The sequence below is a fragment of the Homarus americanus genome, unplaced genomic scaffold (genome assembly GCF_018991925.1).
Source record: "Homarus americanus isolate GMGI-L3 unplaced genomic scaffold, GMGI_Hamer_2.0 scaffold50165, whole genome shotgun sequence".
NCBI classification, from domain to species: Eukaryota; Metazoa; Arthropoda; class Malacostraca; order Decapoda; family Nephropidae; genus Homarus; species Homarus americanus.
In genome coordinates this window covers 1,770,196-1,793,631 of record NW_024748747.1, presented here as the reverse complement: position 1 = coordinate 1,793,631, position 23,436 = coordinate 1,770,196, and the positions used below count along the sequence as shown (strand labels likewise).

General features: G+C 34.9%; 1 protein-coding gene across 2 annotated transcripts in view; it reads right to left on the bottom strand.

Annotated features, from left to right (window-relative positions):
• Positions 1 to 5,334: 5,334 nt before the first annotated feature.
• Positions 5,335 to 23,436, bottom strand: part of LOC121880394 (condensin complex subunit 3-like) — a 42,542-nt gene continuing 24,440 nt past the window's right edge. For both annotated transcript variants that reach the window (XM_042387573.1, XM_042387572.1), the window contains exons 10-22: positions 22,886 to 23,128; positions 21,327 to 21,527; positions 19,762 to 19,894; positions 18,003 to 18,226; positions 17,650 to 17,817; positions 16,335 to 16,491; positions 16,007 to 16,110; positions 13,446 to 13,562; positions 12,823 to 12,884; positions 10,321 to 10,473; positions 9,107 to 9,241; positions 7,748 to 8,188; positions 5,335 to 6,050 (exon numbers count right to left, since the gene is read on the bottom strand). In XM_042387573.1, coding sequence (XP_042243507.1) covers positions 5,957 to 6,050; positions 7,748 to 8,188; positions 9,107 to 9,241; positions 10,321 to 10,473; positions 12,823 to 12,884; positions 13,446 to 13,562; positions 16,007 to 16,110; positions 16,335 to 16,491; positions 17,650 to 17,817; positions 18,003 to 18,226; positions 19,762 to 19,894; positions 21,327 to 21,527; positions 22,886 to 23,128 — 2,232 coding nt within the window. In that variant the 3' untranslated portion in view covers positions 5,335 to 5,956. The remainder of the gene's footprint in view (positions 6,051 to 7,747; positions 8,189 to 9,106; positions 9,242 to 10,320; positions 10,474 to 12,822; positions 12,885 to 13,445; positions 13,563 to 16,006; positions 16,111 to 16,334; positions 16,492 to 17,649; positions 17,818 to 18,002; positions 18,227 to 19,761; positions 19,895 to 21,326; positions 21,528 to 22,885; positions 23,129 to 23,436) is intronic.

Sequence of the window (23,436 nt, the reverse complement as noted above, 5' to 3'; positions counted from 1 at the left end):
TTGTTGGGGTAAAACATTAAAAACAAACACCAAACCCATGAACCTTACCTGACCTTTCCTAACGTATATAAAAAAATATATAAAAAGCTTACCTAATTCGTCTTTTCGGTGTTTAGTATATGATGATGGTGATGATTTCGGTGCCCAGGTGAGGGACCCATAAACTCGAAAGTAAATTCTTAACCTTTAAGCAAGTTAGGAAAGGTTAGGTAAAGTTTTCAAAGGTTTGTTATGGTGTTTTTTTCGTATTTTACCCCATATTTTCCCTCAACTTTAAAGCCCTGCCCACTTTGAACAACAAATATTGTTGGTGATTGGGGGGTCAGATCGGTTAAAATAATTGAAAAGATATACATTTGTGACGGAAACGTAATAGAATAAAGGTGTTTTTTTTTTCTTTCTCCGAATATAAATGGAAATATGAAGTTCCGTGGTGTACCTTAAACGATTCTTACCCAAGCAATTTTCACCAGTGGATAGAGGATAAAAAGCGCAGAAAACGATGTCTTTTGTGGCAAATATTTAGAAGTTGCCAACACCTACTTATGTGAGTCTTATATAGGGAAAACAGAGAAAATTAAAATAATTTATTCTATAGCATTCCGTCAGAATTTTATATTATTCGAGTATTTTAACCGAGAAATTTACCAACAATATTACTTGTTCAATAGGGCAGGGCTTTGAAGTAGAGGGAAAATGTGGAGTAAAAAAAACACTAAACAAACTTTTGAGGACCTTACCTAACCTTTAAAAATTCTAAAACTATAAAAAAGAGCTTACCTTATTCATGTTTTCGGTGTTTAGTAAGTGATGGTATTGTTTTCGGTTTTTGGTATGCAATAGTGTTATTTTCGGTGCTCAGATGAGGGATCCATCAACTCCAAAGCAATTCTTTACATTTTTACAAGTTAGGAAAGGTTTTCAAAGGTTACTTTGGTATATCTTTAGTATTTTACCTCACATATTTCCGTCTACTTCAAAGCGCAGCCCCTTTTGATCAACTAATATTGAGGTGTAATTTTATCGGTTAAAATACTCGAAAAATATAAATTTCCGACGGAAACGCTTATAAATTATTCTCAGTTCTTTCTCTTTCTACCTATATAAGACTTAATAATAAAAGTAGGTGTTTGTAACTTCTAAATATTAACCACATGCTATTCTGTACACGGCGCAACAGTATCATTCCAACTTTTTTTTTTTATGGACATTAGCCCACCCGGGCACCGGTCACTGACCCACATCGGGGCCTGAGGGGTCGAAAATATAATAATAATAATAATGATAATAATAATAATAATAATAATAATAATAATAATAATAATAATTTAATAATAATAATAATTATTATTAAAATAATAACTACAAAAAAACGAAATACTACTACTACTACTACTAATAATAATAAAGACTATCAATAAATACAAAAATTAAAACAAAATCAATCGTGAGAACCTCTGTGTGTGTTGTGTTGTCAAAGCAAGAGAAACAATGGAGACCCTGCAACTGCGTGTAAATGAGGCAGATACGTTCTAGTCTTAAAAATAAATACAATTTTGTCATAAAAATTAGACTTACTTCCGTATAATGTATTAACAATCATGACAATATTATCCGAATAAAAAAAACACATTGGAAATACAAAAAGCTGAAAAATCTCGCCTTCTTTAAGTTCTTTCCACTGGTGAGACGTAATACAATAAGTTTTTTTTTTCCTTTCTCCCCATATAAATAGAAATACGGATATTGGTTTACTTTCACACAAGTTCTACAACCATGGAATCTTAGGAGTATTATCTATGCAATCAATAGTTTAAACATTTCTAAGACACTATTTTTTATGACGTTTTCCTCACAAATGACTTATACAGTATTGTATATACCGGGGGTCCAAAGAAGTGAGGTTAGGTTATGTTAGTTCATTTTAGGCCATTTGCGAGTGAAACGTCAAAGAAGAAAAGAGTTAGAATTGTTTATACAATATTGAATGCAAAGATAAAACTAAGGTTATATGGTTGTGTGAAAGTAAAATTTTACCTAAATATGAAGTTCCATGGTATGCCTAGAACGAATAAAAAAATATTCCACCAGTGGATAGAGAATAAGACAAAACCATGTCGTTTTGATTCGTAACTTGAGATAAGATTTCGGATCATATGAAGATCTTGCCCCCCAAAGTATCCAACTGAAGATCCTCCCCCCCCAGGCTAGATCATATGAAGACCCTCCCCCCCAAGTAGGTTTGGGGGGGAGGTTAGGTTAGGTTTGGTTAGGTTAGGTTAGGTTAGGTTTGGTTTGGTTAGGTTAGGTTTGGTTTGGTTAGGTTAGGTTAGGTTTGGTTAGGTTAGGTTAGGTTTGGTTAGGTTAGGTTAGGTTTGGTTTGGTTAGGTTTGGTTAGGTTAGGTTTGGTTAGGTTAGGTTTGGTTAGGTTAGGTTTGGATAGGTTAGGTTAGGTTAGGTTAGGGGGGGTGGATCTTCAGATGAGCGCGACTGGGCTTGATCATATAAAGATCCTCCCCCCCAGGCTAGATCATATGAAGATCCTCCCCCCCAAGTAGGTTTGGGGGGGAGGATCTTCATATGGTCCAAGATTTCATTAAAATTTGTCACACTGCTTTATAGCTACGTCATTTTAGTATACAGTACTTTACGCTTACATGCTATTCTCGCATAGAACAAGTCATTCATTCTAACTTGTAACAGATACGTTCTATTTTTACAAATAAATACAATTTTACCATAAAAATTAGACTTATTTGTGTATAATGCATTAACAGTGATGACAATGTTGTCCTAATAAAAAAATCACATTGGAAATACAAAAAAAGAAGAAAAATCTCGCCTTCTTTCTAACACCGGTGAGACGAGTATTGTCACTGTTCACAGTATATGGCTCCTGCCTCCTGGAACTATCCGAGTTCAAGAGAGATGTATGGTGCAAGTAATTGAGTTATCGTCCCCTTATTATTATTATTATTATTATTATTAAATAACTACACAAAAAGTCGTAAGAATCATCACTGGAAGTGGATATACTGTTATTAATATAATTAGTAGAAGTCACAGATTGATAATACAGAATACTGTACATTGATTAATTATCATTATATTACTGCTAATGATAAAAATTATGGACTGACACTCGCAGAATGATAATAAAGAGTAGAAATTAACATGAAAAACCAATTAGACGAAACTAATTAGACCAAAAGTAATTAATAACTAGTTTTCCACAATACAGAACCAATACTCTGAGTCTTGACTAATATTTGAAGGACTAGCCAAAGCGTTAAACCCGACACGACCGTGTTGACATTCTTGGCACCGTACAGGTGGCTCGTAAGCCAGACTGGATGACGTTATGTTTCTGAATAGAAAAGAAGGACTTCTTATAGCGTCTCAAAATCACAGCTGACAATACTTGCTAAAAAAAACGAACCTAATTATCTTGGGTTGTGTAGGTTAGATTGTTAGGCTCCAACCAATTGTAACTTTGCTGACTAACGCATTCTAGTCGCATGTAGGCTGAGTTTAAATTAGTTTCTGGGTTACATTAAAATCTAACGACAAGTACTATTTTGGATATTTAATTTCTCCGTGTTTCTTTTTTTTTATGCCAGCAATCAATTTCTGAAATACTGTGCAAAACATTGTTCCGGAATTCTGTAGAAAAAAAGGAAAGTTGCTACACATTAAAGCCAGATACTGAAATGTTATCATTATCGCACTACTTGAAAAACATAAAATTTTCTTGTACAGTAAACTATTATTTCAATAATTTCTATATACGTACTAACAAATAGAAAACTTGCGTTAAGGGTGAGTCCATAACAGCACACTTTTGTTCCAGCAATAACTGTATTAAAATGGCAGTGAAAGATAGCATTATTTTTTATTCCTTAACTCCCAGATCCAGTAGGGAAAGTGAAGTGGACTCGGATAAAAAAAAAATTGACAGAAGCCGATGGTCTTCCAATTCACTCTAGGGGAAAACACAGCCATATTTTACAACACTGACCTAGAATCTAGTTTTTATCATTGATATGGTTCTTCACGGACTGTTTGACAGTTGATTTTTAATAGAAATAGTTCCTAGTCCAGCTCTTAAGTTATATCTTTTAAGCCAGGTAGCATAAGTCGTGTACAAATTTTAGCAGGAAAGAACTGCAGATATATATACAGAATAGTATTTAAGTTTGGCAATGCTCCTGCAGTGTTTTTGCTAAAATTAGAGGTAAACTTGCTACAGAAAGTATCTGTATGACTCCTGTTGTCTCGGTAGGGTTGTCAAAATCCTTAGTTTGATGTCATGTTGTCTCGCAAAAAATTTTGTGGAGACTTTTTGTTGCGAGTATACAGTAGTTCAGTGCTTGAAAATATAATTTCAAATCTCGTTTCTCCCACCCAATTTAATCACAACGCAGATTATTTATTTGTTAGGCACAAAACACCTCAAATTAGCAGCAAATACCATACAGTACTGCACTTACTTAATCTGAAAGAACAACTGTGTCATCTTTGAGGAATGATATACTGTATGTACTGCATCAAATTCAGTTCCTTGAAGATATGCTGCCAGAATGTAATTTCTAGGTCTAGTTACACTTTTAGGTAACTTTTTATACTTGTTATGTTCTAGGCGTCTATTCCACCACCTTCAGCTGATAAACTATTGTACAGTAGCTGGTATTGTGCATTGGTCATAATACTCCATGTACTTCTCTATACTGTGCTGTACTTCAAATTTCAGCACATGCTTTTATGGGATAACTTATTCTTGAACATACAGTAGTTCTCTAATGATCCAATATTCAGGTTGTCAGTAATAGTGCTGGACCGCACAAAAGCTGTACAGTATTTTGCAGAGAAAGTTACTGCCTGGTGTGGTCAGTTATAAACATACTGTACTGAACAATAAGGTAACTCGATGGAACACTGTTTATCGCTAGACAAAATGTGGAATAATCACAGGAAAAACCCTCAAGTTACCAGTATGTACAGTCCCCTTCACTAGTGTGTTTACAGTGGCTCAAGTTTTGTGCAGTGTGGCAGCCGTGTCTGTTTTCATTCGACAGAAGGAAAAGTAGCAATATTAAATATACTTTGGAATCAAATTAAAACAAATATCTCAGTGTATAATGATTTGTGGAGTGTTTATATGACAAGCCTCTGTAAAGGGGACTGTACATGAATGATGAATGTGAATTTGTAATTTTACCAAAATATAGTACAGTATTTCAAGATTCCATTATTTAAGTTCACACAATACTGCAAAGTATAAACATCACTATAAATTTTCATTAACATATCATACATCTACCTAACCAATTCGGCTTTAATGAAACTACTTTATGTACATCAGATTTATTCAAAATATAATGAACCAATTTGTTACTTCAACCCTTTACGACAAATTTACAAATGCCTGTACCAGTGATCAAAATCCGGGTTGCAGACTCCTGTATAAACTTTAATGGGCATAAATATAATGATGTTTATTCAACTAAACTAAACAAATGTTTGGGAAAGATCTGGAAGGGACTACCGAAGGATGAAAAGGTATGTCCTTCATATATAGTATATATATATTGTAATGACCACGGTCGTACATGTCAGTTATCGTAAAATCACACGATTCATATTACGCTCAATAGCCCACAAAACATGTAGCATGCCTTCTTTATCGAGTCTCCCATCTGATGCATCAGTTTTCTCATCGCTTCAAGATGCCCGAGTCCTCCGTTTTCCCATTTTCTCTGACTTCCTGAAACCGACCTCTCTATAAAGTAAATCTGAATGTGAGAGAGAACACCATTGTTTTGTGTCAACTTAGATATGTCTGATTACAGTTAAAGCTTACAAGATCCTTTGTGAGTAATGTTGAAAGCTTTAACTGCAGCTAAAACTAATGGGAGCAAGAGTTTGGAGGTTGAGGGTAATTTCATGACACAATAATTTACTTCCTAGGTCTGCCTGGCTGCTTGCTAGTGTTTTTGCTAGATGATAAGCGGCTAGATCGGCGATCATTTGGAGTTTTGTTTGACCCAGTGCTGGAGATAAAGAAATGAACATTAGTTTCTCTACATACATTTAAAGGAAAAGGAATGAGTTTGTGGAATCCACTGTGTGTCTAAGGAGGTATAAGAACATAAACCCTTGGGAATAGCTGCCTTACTACTCTAACTGACAATGCCAGATAAAGGATAATTAACAACTGAATGATAGCGGACAACAAACCATCGTCCTTACACAGGCTAAAATAAATCTGCCTTCTATGAAGTCATCTCTGTTGGGAACACATTGGGTACTGAAGATTGAAGCTTATCAGCTCTTCCTTCACATCTCAAACTTAATCTAACAACAGCTCACTCTTCCTCACACTTTAGGTTACATAAAGGTTAAGGAAATGCTGACAAGTCTGGGTTTCATTCTTGAGCCTTGCTGCAAGCCTTTCAATGTTAAACAAGGTTTTAGGCAGGATTCTGAAATCATTTATAACTTCTGCAGAAATGTCTGATGCCATGATAATACATTAATGACTTAAGGTGGGTTGTTAGTCAATTTTCCATTTAAATAGGTTGGCAATAGGCACTGAATTTTGTGTGTGTTGTGGAGGAGACCTGGAAGTTAACCGAGCAGCAACCAGATACGACACAGATTAGCTGCTTTCCTACTTGTTGGCAATCTATTCAGTACCTATTAGCCATAGATATACGCATATAGGGTTGAGAAAACAGTGTTATGAAATACGGCAGTTTTAACCAATCCACCCTAAGGCTAAGGGACTCCACAACTTTATTTGTTTTATCCTTTAAATGATAGTAATGTGAGCACACACATGTCATATCGCTGTTAGCAGGAACAATTGGTGTGGAGCACTTCCGGGAATTAAAGACTTCAGGGTAGCGACACGACTCTCATAACAGAAAAAAATCCCTCATCCCAGGAATTTTTTGGGTAATGGAAAAATGATCCTGAATGTTCAGGAAAATGCACATTACATCATCTCTCAAACCCAGAAAATAACACCTATCCTAGGAATTTTCTGGGTACTGAGAAAATCTTCTTGGAATTTTCCAAAAAATGTGCCCATCAGAAATTTTTTTCAGAAAGATGGAAGTCTCCGCAAAATTACAGCTTTGGGAAAGATTTTCCGAGAAAATTTCAATTCTGGCTATCGTAGAGTTCCGGCCATCAGCTCGATGAACAGGCTTTGTGTGAAATATAACAGAGTCTAGGACTGCTTTTAGTGTCCTTGTGGGTTGGTCGGTAGCGTTCCCTAGTCCCACCCAGTAGGTCGAGGGTTCGATTCCTGGCTGGTGAGGTCGTTGATATATATATATATATATATATATATATATATATATATATATATATATATATATATATATATATATATATATATATATATATATATATATATATATATATATATATATATATATATATATATATATATATATATATATATATATATATATATATATATATATATATATATATATATATATATATATATATATATATATATATATATATATATATATATATATATATATATATATATATATATATATATATATATATATATATATATATATATATATATATATATATATATATATATATATATATATATATATATATATATATATATATATATATATATATATTTTTTTTTTTTTTTTTTTTTTAATGTACATTAAAAAGGTAATTACTTACCAATAACTAAAGAAGTATACATTACCTTGTTGAACTGGACTCAATTCTTGCAGACCTGCGAACAGGTGTTGTATCCTCGCTTGTAGTTGAAGCCTTTGAACTATTCTTGGCACTCGTCCGGATTTTCAAATTCGAAGATTCCTTTTGACGAGTGATTCTTGCACTCCGACGTGACTGTGAGGAGTCTTCACTTGTAGGGGTCAGCTCAGAAGAATTAAATTTTTTTCTGCTTCTATTAACTGGAGTCGACTGCTTAGAGTCAGATGATGGAGATTTTTCAGCAGAGAGGGTGGATAATCTATTACGTGTCACTCTAGATGGTGGAGTTGCATAGCCTGAATAGGAGCTGGAATCTTCGGATGTATCCAAGACCTCCAAGCAGGTGATTTTGTCAGGAGATGGTTGGCTAAAGTCAGATGACTTGCTTGACTTACGACCGACTCTTTTTTGACGATCATTCAACATCCTGTCAGAAGTAATACAAAAAAAGATGACATTCCAAATAGACATAACAAGTAAAAACATATATCATAAAATCATAAGCTTGAGATGTTCCTGTTGCCGTTTCATGCATAATTCCTTCAAAAGGCAAGTGCCAAACTGAGGTTCTTGTTGAATAGTTATGGAGAGTAGATGAGTGAATGGTAAAAATGGATGCAAGCCAAAAGACTAAATAAGTGATCCATCTAATATACTGTATAAATGAAAGCAAAAATTAATGGAAGAATTGATGAATTTCTTGCAAAAGTGGTAAAATATGTTCAACAGCAAAAAAGCAGAACTCCTTAATTATAGCAACATTAATGACATGAGCAAAGAATTGCTTGTATGGCTTCATGGAACACTGTTAAAAGACATTTTTTTTTTGTGATAAAACTATTGCAAAAAAGTGAACACAATCCTGTTTAAGAACTAGTAACTTATTTTTCTTGGATACCTGTATTTAACTTCACACTAAATCAGTTTTATTAGATTAAACTTCCAAAACTAGGTGGAGTTGAAACACTTATTGAATAGGTGATATGAAAAGTGCTATTTTGCTAGTAGATCATGTTTGGATAACCAAGGAAAAAGTAGATCCAGTCAAATGAAAGTCCGGCCACCCCAGGTATATACAAAAGAAAAGTATAATGAAAGGTCGATAACACTGCAGGTAGGATAATATTACTATGTACAAAGTTTAATGCCCAACAATTCTGCTCCAGACATAAAGCTAAAGCAGTGTGTTTGCATTAAGCATAATGCCAATATGTATAAAATTTTCTTTTGTTTCTTTTTTATTCTTGTAAACTTTTCTCCGTTATGATGAAGTATGGCTGGAATCAAGAGCAGAAAGACTCTCCTATAGTAAGTAATGTGTGATATAAATCTACAAAAATATTACCGAGACATGCGAGAAACTTTAGATGGTGATATTGTCTCCTCTTCTCTGGAATCTCCAGTTGATGATTCATGCTTGCTTCTTCTCTTACCACTGGACACAGAGGAACTGCTATCAATTTCAAGTGCTACAAAAGGCCTGTGGACATCACAAAAATTAGCTCAAATACAAGGTAATCCTAAGGAAATGGTCTCTTTTTAAGATTCAAGATAGAGCCTCAGGGGTTTGGGCTTTAAAAAATTATGGGAGGAGAATTTTTAGTAGTCTTGATAAAAAAAATAAAATAATAATAACTTAAATGAGATTATCTCAAGTGTTTCCCAAAGTAATGAATATGATTTCAATCAGAATTTCATATATCAAGCTAAAGATAAAGGAAATTTCTAACAGCCGCCACTACACATGTGCTGCCTCTAGTCATTGCCTGCCACTACTTATGATGTCTCAGATGTTGCCTTTGTATATATATATTTTTTTAAGTACACAAGTATTTCCCTATTTTATAATAAAGCCAGACACGCTGATCTTATTCTTGTCATTCAGCAGTCAATGAGTTAAACCACTCCAATTGCAGGATTTTATTCCAGATAAGGGTTGGTTTCATCAGTGGCAAGCACATCCAGTGAACAATTTATAATGTGCAAGGAGAAAACCTAATTTACTATTCCAGTGTGAATTGAACACACGATCATTCACCTGCATAATACAAGCAAGCAAAGCAATAAAAATGGTGTCCTAGCAGAGACCAAAACTCTATTACATCCAATGAAGATTTTAAAAGTTAAGATTATCATCAGATTAGAAAGTAAGGAATGAAGATGGGGAAAACTATAAAATACAAAAAAAATAAACTGAACCATTAATGAGTCATTAAGGCCCAGAAATGTAACTAGATTATCCAAGGTCAATGACAAAATACCAGACGTGGTGAAGAAAGCAAAGATAGTCAAATGAATAGAGGTGGAAGTCTCACTCATCTTGATGAGTAAACTGATGAGTTGGAGCTTTGTGGTTTTTATTCAGTTAATTTCGCTTTATTAGCATAAATTAAAAAAGGAATATAAGTTGTAAGTTCTATTTCTTTCTTACTACGTCACATTCACTTTTCTGTAAAGTTTAGAAAAGATTAAGTTAGGTTAGGTTAAGCTTGCTTTGTCTGTTATTGTTCTTTGCTTGGGAATGGAATTCACTTAAGAAACTGATGGAGAAACTCTTACCCTAATAATGTGGAAGTTTCTGCTAATTCATCACTTTCTTCTTGGTTTTGTGTGTTCCCACATTGTTCACTGACTGGCTGAGGAGAACTGCTGCCAAGTGACTCAAATAAATCTGGGCTTTCAGCATTATTATTCTGGCTGACTTCTGGGATTCTGCAAGTGCAAGAGAATTTAAGAATTCATCATTTAGATACAATATCAATGCCATACAACTAAATTTCTGGACAAATTGCAAGATATTATTCCTTACTGTTTGCAAATAATAGTAAAAAATACTATATTGCACCCACAACAATTACAGTTCTCCCCAAACATTGCAGATTCTTATCTTAACCCCCACTTAAACACACATTTCCCAAATATTTACCCTTTTCATGTTCATTATCATATTTTTTCCACAATTTACTTTTCAATCTTAAAGACAATAACTCCTATTCATTCCATATGCTCATGTACTTCAAAATATGACATCCTTTTTAAGTGGAAGATGACAGGGCATATTAGAGCAAGCATATAAAACTGACTTGAGTGGAATACTGTAATACGTGTATATACAGATGCAGAGAAAAAGAATTACAGAAATAACACGTGGTAAAGAAAGACGTGTTTGACAGGGCAAATCTGGGCGAGTTCAGACGGTAAGGACAGAAAGAGAATGAATCATACAAAGTGTCTAAGTCAGAGGTGGATGGTGGGAGAAAGATGGGAAGACCAAGGAGATGGAAAAATGGGATGGAGTGAGGGGGATGGTGGCAGGTGATGTTGGATAGTATGAAGCAAAAGATACGAGACTGTGTTACAGAAGAGGAGTACCACAGGAAAACACATTTTCTACAGTGGTAAGACTGAATGCATGACAACCAACAAAGGGAAAGGTATATGCAGTGTTGCTCTTACTTCTGTGCCTGAAGTGGGTACAAAATTAAGAGAAAATCTTATTTTTTTTTTAATACTTATCCTATCCTCTCTGTTGTTCACTATCTACATATGCTTGTGTTTATGTTCATACAAAATTATGGCTTTGAAACACATGACATTGCCCTTGGTGCTGTCAAGGATTATGTTCATTATTTATTTATTTAGTTTATATCTTGTACCAACACCTATTAAAAACCTGGTCCCTGACCTTGATCCCTTAGTACTGGGGTCCTCTAAATCAAGGGTTTTCAAACTATGGGTCCCGACCCTTCAGTGGGTCGCGAAATAAATAAATTGGGTCGCAAAATAAAAATGGGTAGCGAAAATGAATCAGAATATTTTTATTTTCATACAATTGGATACATATAATTCGATGCTAAATAAAGGAAAATTGTGAACAGTGTTTGTCTTTGATTTACTCATTTCATATCATTACACTTAGGTTTAATGGGTCGCAATTCAAATTGTTGTTCTGGCTGTGGGTCGCAGTAAAAAAAGTTTGAAAAACACTGCTCTAAATGTTGTCCATATGTTATTACAGTATATTATAATGCTCTGAAACCTGAATACATATACAAAGCAAGTCCTCACTGAAATTGCATCATAAATTGGATCGTTTTTTTTTTCATAAGAACAAAATTTATTATACAGTATCTAGAGGATTCATTAATTTATAAAAATCTCCATCAAATTTTCTCGTAAGAAATAGATAGTCAAACCTCAAATTATTTCTACCCCTTTGGTGTCGAATAATATGACAAACAGGTATAAAAATTCCAAACAATGCTCGTGCATCTGGCTTCACATTAATACCCCTGCTTTCCTTGTAATGGGAATATGTTGGTCTACTAGTGACAATATTTTTGAGTCACACTTACCAATCCTATCAAGACAGCAAGAGAGGTAATGTTCATTTTCAAATCCATCAAACCAAAGGGTGAAAGTAATTTATGATTTGATCGTACTAGACCCCTCTTATGGCATTCTATTGTATAAATATGCAAGTAATAAATAATAAATTAATTCATGTAATATGAATAAAAAATTCTACTCTTGATCCCAGGTCCTTAATGAATTAATGCATTTTTATCACTTTTCCTCTTTGTAGGCATCTTGGCAGTCAAATGTACGAAAATAATCCAAAATGAACACAATGATGACGGTGTTTACTGTGTGGTGATGCCTTCAAACTAGAGGTGGATGCCTTTGTTTTGAAAATGAATAGCAGGTGTGTTGTACAGTAAGTCCAAGTTGCTCACTGTCTGCCGTAAGAGCATTCAGGTATCTCAAGTGTAAATCAGATATAATTGACTATCATCATTAGTGCTATTCTGTTTATTGTAAGTCAAAGCATCGAAAGTAGAGGACTAACTGTATATACTACATATGAAAAACAATGAGTCTAGTACCAAGTGTCAGTATGTGTAAGAAAGGTTATTACTGTACTAACTAGTGAAAAATTAAATAAAATGGACGATATTAAACAATGCATTTCAACTTCACTGTAAGAACTCTTTTACATGCAAAGATAAATTACAATATCTAATAAAATAACTTATCTATACTAAAACAACTTGGTCTTACAATTCCACCTCAGTGCATTCAAAGTGCAGAGTTCTGACAGAAGAATCTTTAACTTGCTCATTCTGAAAATAAGAAAGAGAGAATTCAAATACATCACTGCAATTATTAGAATTACCCGATGAAGAGAAAAATTATATTAAAATAATCGTGAGGCGAGGAAGCTAATGTAAGAAAATGGTTAAATGTGGAATGCAATTAATTGAAATATGGTACTGTACGTACTAGTTATTTCATACAGCAGCTGTGGCATGTTGTAGCCATCAGCTTGTTCATTAACCTAACTCTTTCTAGCAAATAAAGTTCATTATAGGTGAGTATACTCAGAAAGTGAAAAAAGCATGCAAGTAAAACAGCAAAAACTTTTTTTTCCATAATTTCTGTACGACAGGTAAACAACAATCAACCATACTTGAAACAACGCAAATTTAAAGAGCAAGATAAGAAAGCTTGTAGTTACATGTTATACTAGTTGGACAAGTTGTGTCTGTTCACAACGAACATCAAATATAAAAGAAACCAGTTTGTAGTATTTTCGGTCAGGATATCCCACAAAAAATTAAAATAAATAAATAAATAAATAATAAAAAAAATACAACTAAAAAAAACTAGAAATTGAAGCTTACATTGTTCTGAGTATTAGGCACCTGTGGAGAATTTGACTGAATTGATTCCTGGTCCAACTGAATGCTTGAGGGACTACGGGCCAAGCGTTTGTTTGGGCTGCCTTCAGATTCAGACTCCTGTAGGACATTTCACAACTTTTAGTCAATTTTGTAAAAAGAGAAGGTTAATATACAAACTGTGATACAAATTACTGCACCTCAATCAACATTACTATATAAGTACAATAACTCCTATTAAATTGCTCACTAATATAACATTCATTTTAATTATCCAATGGTTAACAATACAGGGGTCCTGGGGTTACAAACGGGTTCCGTTCCTGAGGACGTTCTGAAGTCGAATTTTTACACAATTCGCAACAAATGCTATGTGCATACCGTACTTACAGAACACTGTTTAGAACCCCACTATATGATAGCCAGAGTCCTTATATACATCTAAAATCACTTAATTTAAGACAAAAGAAATAGAATTACAAAATAGAGTAAATAAAACTACAAAATATGTTTTCAGGTAAATTAAATACTGAAAATTTCAAGTTTAACCCAGTTCGTAAGTCGGGACCTCCTGTACACAGTACAGTTTGTAAAAATAAAAGAAAAAAGAAGTGGTTAGGGAGTATTTCTATATGTTGTCTATGCACTTTGCTTCCTTTTGCAACTCTTTCTTGCAACAACCTCCTCTACTATTTGCTCCCTTTCCTTGATGAATCTGTAAACATTAACCATTCTTACAACATAGTAGGAAAGGAGTTAAGATAATGGATGGAACAGAAATGGTTACAGGTATCCCTCGATATATGAATTGGTTAGGTTCCCGAAAAACAATTCATTAAGTGAATTTATGTACAGTATAGCGAATACAAAAACATGGGAAAAATAGAGCCCGGCTCCCCAATGAAGAGAGGAGAAAAAAAAAAAAAAAAAAAAAAAAAAAGTCATAACCCAAAAACTTAAAATCAGTTTATGAACAACAAAAAAACCTACCCAACTACAGTAATGATAAAATAGTACACAACTATTTTGTAATTTACTACCCAACACATTAAAAACATTAACAAAATACAATCTAGATGAAAAAATTAGCTAAAATCAGTCAGGAAAAGCTAAATCAAAGTTTAACAAAGCCACCATTTGCATAGATGCTGGCTGTGTCAGACATGGCCAGCCTCAAGACTCGCCATAGAAAACAAGGCTGGCTGAGGATGCTCCTCCTCTCGCTCTCATACACAAAGACATATTTATTCCCTTTATGTTTTTGACCTTATATTTTTTTTTTACATTTTTGCACATTATGCATGTAGGATTGTGTGTGCATGTAACTGAGTATTAAAAAAAAAATTGATCTATGCAAAATTATGAGTTGTATAATAGCCATAATATAACTTCCCCCAGCTTATTCTGCTAACTTACGCTGGCACATGAAGAACGTTTAGCCCTTTTATGTTTTTGACCCTATGATTATTTTCCCCCATTCTGTATGTAGGATTGTGTGCATGTTAATTAATAAAAAAATATGAAGTTATGTTTATCTACCCAAAATTAGGAGTTGAAAAATAACCATAACATAACACCTACCTCAGCCTGGTAGGGAGAGGTTAAGGGCATGTGGCTGCCCCAGTTGATTCTCCGGGGCACGCACTTTGAATTTTTGTTGAGGAACAAATTCATAAAAGAGGAGGAAACCTTCGTAAATTGAAAAACAAAAGTGGTAATTTAGGAAATTTACATAAGGGAATTTTTGTATCTTAAACATTCATAAAGGAAGGGATAACTAAACAGTATTTTACTTTTATTTAATTTTTTCTGAGTACAGTATATGTTTTGACCCCTGCATTACTTCTACTTAGCAGCCTAAGTTACATATCAAGCATCCTATAACCTACCCATACATTTGCACACAGTCTCTATGTCTTACACCAGCAGGCTGCAAACTCTACTCTGAGTCTGTCAGCGATCAACCAAATAGAAAAGGAAGCATCGATTGTCATTAAATTATCATTAGCAAATTTATGATAGCCTTACACATGGATACTGTACAGTTGTTGAATGGTTAATTTTGAAAAGAGAGCATGTTTTTAAACTATATATTGTTCTGTACTAACAGAGTGCTGATGAATCATTCTTGCTTGTTTGATGAATCATGGGTGAACCAAATTTGGGACTCTGTTGTCCAATGGGAGTACCATTGGAAAATGAGTGTGAACACATTTTCTCTGGTTTCAGACACTACAATACAGTACTTGGGAAAAACTCTCGAGTGTATCAACAGTGACCTTTCAAACCAAGATACAATAGCTTCAAAAATACTGTAATGAAGTAATATCAAGTCATCACTGGAGTATCTGCACACAAACATGTATAAGCAAACACCAGCAATGTCAGTCCTTTCTTACTCCTTGTCTGTGGCCTCTGACCCCCCAACCTCCTCCTGATCCTCCCTCATGCCTGGCCACTTCATATCTTGAGCTTTCATATTTCAACCACTCATCATTATCTACAGGTACTAACACAGCCAGTGACTAATTCTTGGTCACACATTTTAAATATGCAACACTTACCTCTCCAGAAAATACTTCTGGGTCAGACATAATGAGGGTGTTGTATAATGCTCTCTTTTTTCTAACCATTGTAGATTCCAATGTCTTATTCATAGAAGTGGAACCTAGGATCAACAGATGAATGAATTAGAAAGCTACAATACAATTATTGAGGAAAAATAAAACTAGGAAGGGAGTTAAAGATGAGATGCCCATAGAGATCTTAAACTGGATGGGCTTTTATGAAGATATTCAGTACTAAATTCTACTGTATATGAAGAATGCAATATCATAAGGCCAAACTTATACTTTATCAGGTACACAGATTAAAAAAACTAAAAAAACTCACCTAGTGGAGAGCTTGTTTCATCTACTGCCATGGCAACAGTGTCATCTCTTTTCTCTTCCTGAGATTCAGGATCAATCTCAGGGGCATTTTTTAACAAATTCTGAATGGATGCCTGGAAACGCTTTATAGCATTCAAGCTTACTTTCTCAATCACACGCTGAAATCATAAGATACTATTTTAGGATTAACCTTAGGTATTTTGAATTGTTTGTGCAAAGACTATCCAAAGCCATTTTCCAGAACTCTATTTTTTCTGTAAGATATTAAGTTTGCCCAATGCAGTTTAGTCCAACATGTCAATTTAAAGGAACCTAAGACATAACATCTAACATGATCAACTTCATTTCTTTGGAGTTTGACAAGTGCTGTGCTGTGCTGTGGATAGTCTGGTTTGGCTTGTTAATAGTTGACAAAACTGTGGATTGTGATGAAACGCCCAAAACCTGCTAACACTCAATGCAGGGTATTTGTATAATCAAGAACCTACAGCAAACATAAAGGGTATTTGAAAACCTGCAATGGTTAATACTGCACTAAATAAAGGCTCGAGAAGCGAAGTAGTTTTGAAGAAATTAATGACATTTCATATTTTGCCCTCATAGGTTTCTCATGACCTGGGTTCTCCCACACTGGATATTGCCATTAAAAATAATTTACACTGCAGAATATATCTGTCATTGTAGTCACAGAATGAATGACAGGCTGAAAGGAAAGACTGTTTCCTCTTGATTCTGGTTACCCTGTATTATAGTGAGAAATGAGGTGTGAATGTTTTTTTTTTTTGTTTTTGTTTTTCAAATAAATTTTATATACAGTGGATGTTCCTTATTTCACATTTCAACACCTCGCTTTGTTTATTTTAAAGTGCTTTAAATTACTCTATTTTTGTATTTTATTGTGCACTCAAACCTCTTTATTTCATAGTGTAAGCCCAGAAAATTTGGATATTTTCAAATGGATCACCACACACCATCAGCTCACATGTGATTACAGTATCAGGCAGCAGACGATAAGTGAAAGTTCCCCAAGTCTAACAAGATAGCAAGACTCGTCTCTTGCCCAAGGCTAGCCAGACCTGCTCGCTCTTCTTCGCTGAACCACAGTGTGCTGTATGGACACTCGCTCTATCTCCCCCATAACTTTCAATCACTAGCAACAGTCATCAGTTCCCATCAACACCTCAAGATGCCTAAGTGTCCCACAAGTAGTACTTCTACCACTTAAAGGACCAAGAAATCAAGGGTGTAAGTGATTACAGTATTAGAAAATTGGTTAGTTTAAAAATGGTTGCAATCATAAAAAAAGGTAATCTCACCTTTATCATCTTACCAGCCAAGACATCAACTTGTCGCAACAAGGAAAAGTTGGTCGAGGTAAGTTGGAGATGATTTAGACAGCGGATAAGTACCTTCGTCCAACTGCCTTCAGAGAAGGCCAATATTTCAGTACACAATGTAAACACCAATGTATCATGGGCATTAACCTGGAAGAAAAAATAAAATAAAATAAAAATAAACAAATATCATAAAAAGTGTATTTTGCATCATATTTCTGCAAGTTCTGTCTGTTAAAACTTAAAAACTTTTGCTTTCCTACACATCATGAAGTGATACAGCAAATCAAATGGCACTGAGAAGAGCTTTGACTAGTAAACACTTCTACACTCACAGTATTTGTTTTATCGACAACAATAGATGGACTGGTTATAGAAACCAAGAAATTTGCCACATCATCCACATCAACATCTCTGAGGGGTGAGCGTGAAGGAGCATTGAAGAGTGTGTGTAGTGTTGGCAACACAGCTTCACTTAAACTTTCTTGGTTACTGCCCCCATATGATGCATACAGAGAGAAGAATACCCCAAGCATGTGCCTCATCAAACTGTCATTATCTGAAGAAAAAAAAAGAGGAAAACTGCATATTGGACATAGATGGCCAAATATATTTTGAAAAGCCACTCTCCCTAGTGTGTAATTGTACAAATATTTGTTGAGCCTAATAGACTTTGTACTTGACTGATGGTATAAATTACATTAATATAGGTAAGACCTATCATATACTGTATACATTATATGACCCATATTCTAAAGTACATTCTCTCCTCGACTTACGACAACCCCGACATACAACGGCCATGGTCGTATAAAACATTTTTCACATTATGTATTTTTAGAGTCCCGACATTAGTGATCGCGCTGTGTACTGAATTTTTTTTTTTGTAGTTCCCTTTAAAATGGTTGGCAAGTGTAAGTGAGAGTTCTCGTTGTGTGAGAAGAGACACCCATTTTAGAATTTATATGCATTATTTTTGCCTTTTCGACTTACGACCTGGTCGTTGGGACGGAACCCAGTCATAAGTCGAGGAGAGACTACTATGAGAAGACTACAAGAACAACTTTATCAAACTTATGACTTTAACCTTTACCTATTATGTACAGTCAACAAAAAAAAAATTCTGCACCTTTACGGTTTTATTCAATATGACACACCAGACCAAGAATTTTGAACAACAGGGATTTTATATGTACTGTATTCCTGTTAATTTCAGTGTAATAACTATACAGTACAGTACTTGATATATGAAATATATCATATTGGTTATACAATGCATCACTCAATCAGAAGTACCAACTTTACCAAATGAAGATGGCCTCAATTAGTGATCTTTGCAAAAGCCATCAGACCAAGGGGTACAGAAAAATATTTTGTTGGCTGTACAACTTAAAAACCAAAGGGGGATTTCTGGCAGACTAAATAAAGGCAACAGCCAAAAATATTACTTCACCTTTATTGCCATTATCCTTGCTCCATTTATCATGAAAATTTAAATCCTGCAGGAAGTTACCCAATTAGCACGATTCATCTATAGGTAATTATTTTTTTTATAAAACAAAGGTCTTTCATTTTTCTTATTCTGATTATATAATTCATCTATCAATTTTTATTCACAAAATAAAAAACTTGGTTTTTATGGGGTTTTTTATTCTAAGCTAAATTAAGGATAAGAAATGTATCTTTAATCTTTTTTCCATGAACTTTGTATTCCATATAGTAATGCATTGTATATGAAGTGTAGCATTCCAGGCTATAAAAGTTCAACTCTGTTTATTTTAGAAACTAGAGATGAAAGATGCTACCTGTGATCAACATGAATTACGGACTTTGCTTTGAACTCGGCAAAATGAATGATATCCCTGTAAGAAAAAAAAATTAGCTCCACAGATCAGTACAGTCCCCCTTCTTGCACTTACTAATAAATTAGCATTCTATCTGTCATTGGTGGAACAGCCCATCAGAGTACAGTACTCGCATTCTGTTAAGTGTTAAGCATTAAGAAATAAATTTGTGTCTGCCAGCCATCCTACATCATGACAGGAAAAGGCTTGTATACTAAGGGGGGACACACACACACTATGACAAAATTACCTGTAACTGGATGATACCACTTGAGGATGAGACGAGATATTAGCTTGGAGGAAGTAATACGACAGGAGAGCAACAGTTTACAAAGACCTTCTGCTGCAAGAGTTTGCACGTCAACACTGTCAGCATCCATCATCTGACAGAAAAACAATACCGGGTATCTCAAATTTATGTGATACTGGAAATCTGTACAAAGTAACAGATATCCAGATGAATTTAGATAGAATGAATGAAAACAAATAATGGGAGAGTCAATGTTAGTCTTGATTCTAGTCACTATGCATCAGTAGCAGGAAAAGTTTCACAAGAATGATATACTCTGTACCGGGTACAAATATTAAGAAAAAATTTATTAATTTCAAAATTACATGCACCTCATCCTATTCAGTGTGTTTCAGAAATATGTTTACTTTTTAGGGGTGTAATCCTGAGATACACTTAAGGATAAATGACTTCATTTCAATAATTCCAATACCCCAAAGTTTTCGAGTGTTAACGCATGACAGCCGGGGCTGGAATGTGCTCAGATCTATGGAGAATAAATGAAATATCCCGTGTTGTCAGTACAATTTATTTGCAATCATATGCAATCTGATATGGATTTTACAGTAAATGTTCAATGTTCTGACCCTTTACTGTATGCAGACATCAGCCCATCACAAAAGTTACTGTTGTACACACTCAAAGACTCGGGGGTATTATGAATGCCACATTTCCTCACAAGTCGGAGCCTCTGTAGCATACACTGTGCCTTTAATATGACCCCACAAGTAGAAATCAAGGAGATTAAAGTCATGCATTTGAGGTGGACATGGAACCTGCCAGGATGCCCAACATTTAGAAATTCTGTTGTTATTCAAGCAAAATGAGCTGGGACATCACCATGCATGTAGCACAGTTGTTGACAGATCCTGGTGGGCACATCCTTTCCTCAAGTATCACTGGCAAAGTGTCCTCAAGAAATGTGCGTATTGTACACCTGCCAGTCACTGGGGTAGTAGATATGGGCCAATAAGGTGGTCACCAATAATGCCGGCCCAAACATTAATTGTGAATCTTACCTGATGAGATGTACATTTCATTTCATGTGGATTGTCAACAGACCCACTTGACTGTTACCATTTACTGTAAATAGGATTTGATTTTTTGTTTTATGTCAATAGACTTATTGCAGTTCTCCTCTCCCTAATTTTGTGGTACTGTATAACTATGGTCATGTAGTCATTTATCCTTATGTATGTCTCAGGAATACACCCCCTGAATTATGAAATAGTTTTCCGAGATACCCTGGACAGTATGTCAAATTTCACTTCAATTACATCCCTAATTCTGGAGAAGTGAGAAGTTAAGTTTCAAATGCAGTCACTATGAAAAATATATGTGATAAAATCTTGGTGGGTGTAGAAAATGTGTACAGTAAAACACAAGAAAATTTAGATGTACTAGTACTGTAGAGCCAAAATGAAGCTGCATAAACCTTAAGTAACTGAGAACAAACACAAAAGCAAGTGACCTTAATTGTTGCTCAATATATCAAATACATAAGAAGGATCACAAAGTGTACATACTTGACAAAGAACCGATATGATGACACCACCTTCACCTTCATATTCTTCTTCTTTATCTTTTTCTTTAGAAGGCAAGTTCCAGTTTACATCGTTTATATCTTCAACTGCCTGAGTAAACTCTTCTAGTCCATAAAGATGGAGCATGTCGATGACACACCGTAAAGCCGTCAGTTGAATCTGTTCTACATCAATTCGAGAAATCTGATGAAAAAAAAAAAATAAATAAAAAATAAATAAATTAATTAATTACACTCATCACAACAAATACTATTTGGTGTGCACGCGCACACACACACACACACACAGTAGATCCTCGATAAATCGTACCAATTGGTGCAGACCCCAGTCAGAAAAATGCGAGTCCGAAAAAAGCGAATGCTGTACCTGTACAGTGATATCTCCATTAGCCGGAACAATTGGTGCAGAGCACTTCCAGTAATGAGAGATTTCCGGGTAATGAGACAACTTTCCCAAAACCAGAAAAAATCCCTCATCCCCGGAATTTTCTGGGTTACGGAAATATGTTCTTGGAAGTTCATGAATGATGTATATTTCATCTTTCAAAGCCGGAAAAAATCCCCCATCCCCGGAATTTTTTGGGTAACGGAAAAATTTTCTCATTAGTTTCAGAATGATGCATTATTTCATCTCTCAAAGCCAGAAAAAATCCCTCATCCCCAGAATTTTCTGGGTAACGGAAAAATATTCTCGGAAGTTACAGAAATTGTGTATTACAGTACAGGTGCTCCTCTACTTAAGAACGTTCAACTTACAAACTTTCAGAGATACAAACATCATCACTGAGGGGGGTTACCTGCCAGGACAGGTGTTTAATGTGGATGAGACTGGATTATTTTGAAGAAAATTCTGGTTTGAACAAACATTACCAAAGAAGTGAAGAGTGAGCCAGGTTTTAAGGCTGTATTAAAGGGTATAGCTGTACTAAATATCCATAATCTTCCATTTTTTACAATATGTTTGGTATCTACAAGAGTAAAGTTGGACTTAAAAACAAGCCTCAGGAACGTAACTCGCTCGTAAGTAGAGGAGCACCTGTATATCATTTCTCAAAGCCGGAAAAAAATCTCTCATCCCAGGAAATTTCTGGGTAACATTGCTTAAAAATGACAAATGAACAGGCTTTGTGTGAATTAAAAAAAAAGCCTAGGATTGCTTTGTTGTTCTTGTGGCGCAGAGGTCCAGGGTTCGATTCCCGACAAGTGAGGCATTGTTTGTATAGGGAAGTCTGTGTGCTATATGGACTGATGAGATATATATATGTAGCCTCGTGTTTCCTAGTTGAATTCGGTAAAGTGCTACTACGACCATATAGTTAGCACAGGCAATCCATGATGGAGATTCACGTTGCTTAATAAAGATGAAGAAACAGGCTTTATGTGAAATAAAACAAAGGCTAGGATTGCTTTTGTTCTACTTTGGGGTTGAAAGAAGTAAATTTTGGCAATTATCCCCTATCTTAGTATATACAAACTACATGTAGATAAAATACTATTTAATATAACAAATTAGCGAAAAAAAAAATATGTAACACAACTTAACTGCATAAACAGAATAAGATGTTGATGAGCAAGGTCCTTAGAGAGAAGACAGCAGAGTCCTAATGCCTGGACACCCTGGTTTCTGACAGTAGGATCCTCTGACCGCAGGCACAGCAGAATTAGATTTTCATGAAGGGAGTGAAGGGTAGGAGTCATCACTGTCAACTCAGGAGACTCTATCATATGACAAACAATCTTTAGACATTTACTAAGAGTGGCAGGATCTTTGCGCTCCTCTTGAACCTGCAACAAACAAATCATAAAACAATAATGTTGCTACACTACAGTATTACCTCTCCATACCAAACTTCTACATATTAAAATTCACTATATACTGAACCACTCCTCAGATTCCAGTACAGTATTACCTCTCTATTCCAAACGAATTCACAATACTGTATATACCCAACCCTCTACTGAACCTCTCCTTAAATATAATACTGTAATACAATCCTGTGTGAGAGATGGGAGAAAAGATGGGCTGCTGGCTGGAGTGAGCGGAAAAGTCATTCCTCCGATCCCACACCCCTTTAATATGACATGACGCAATT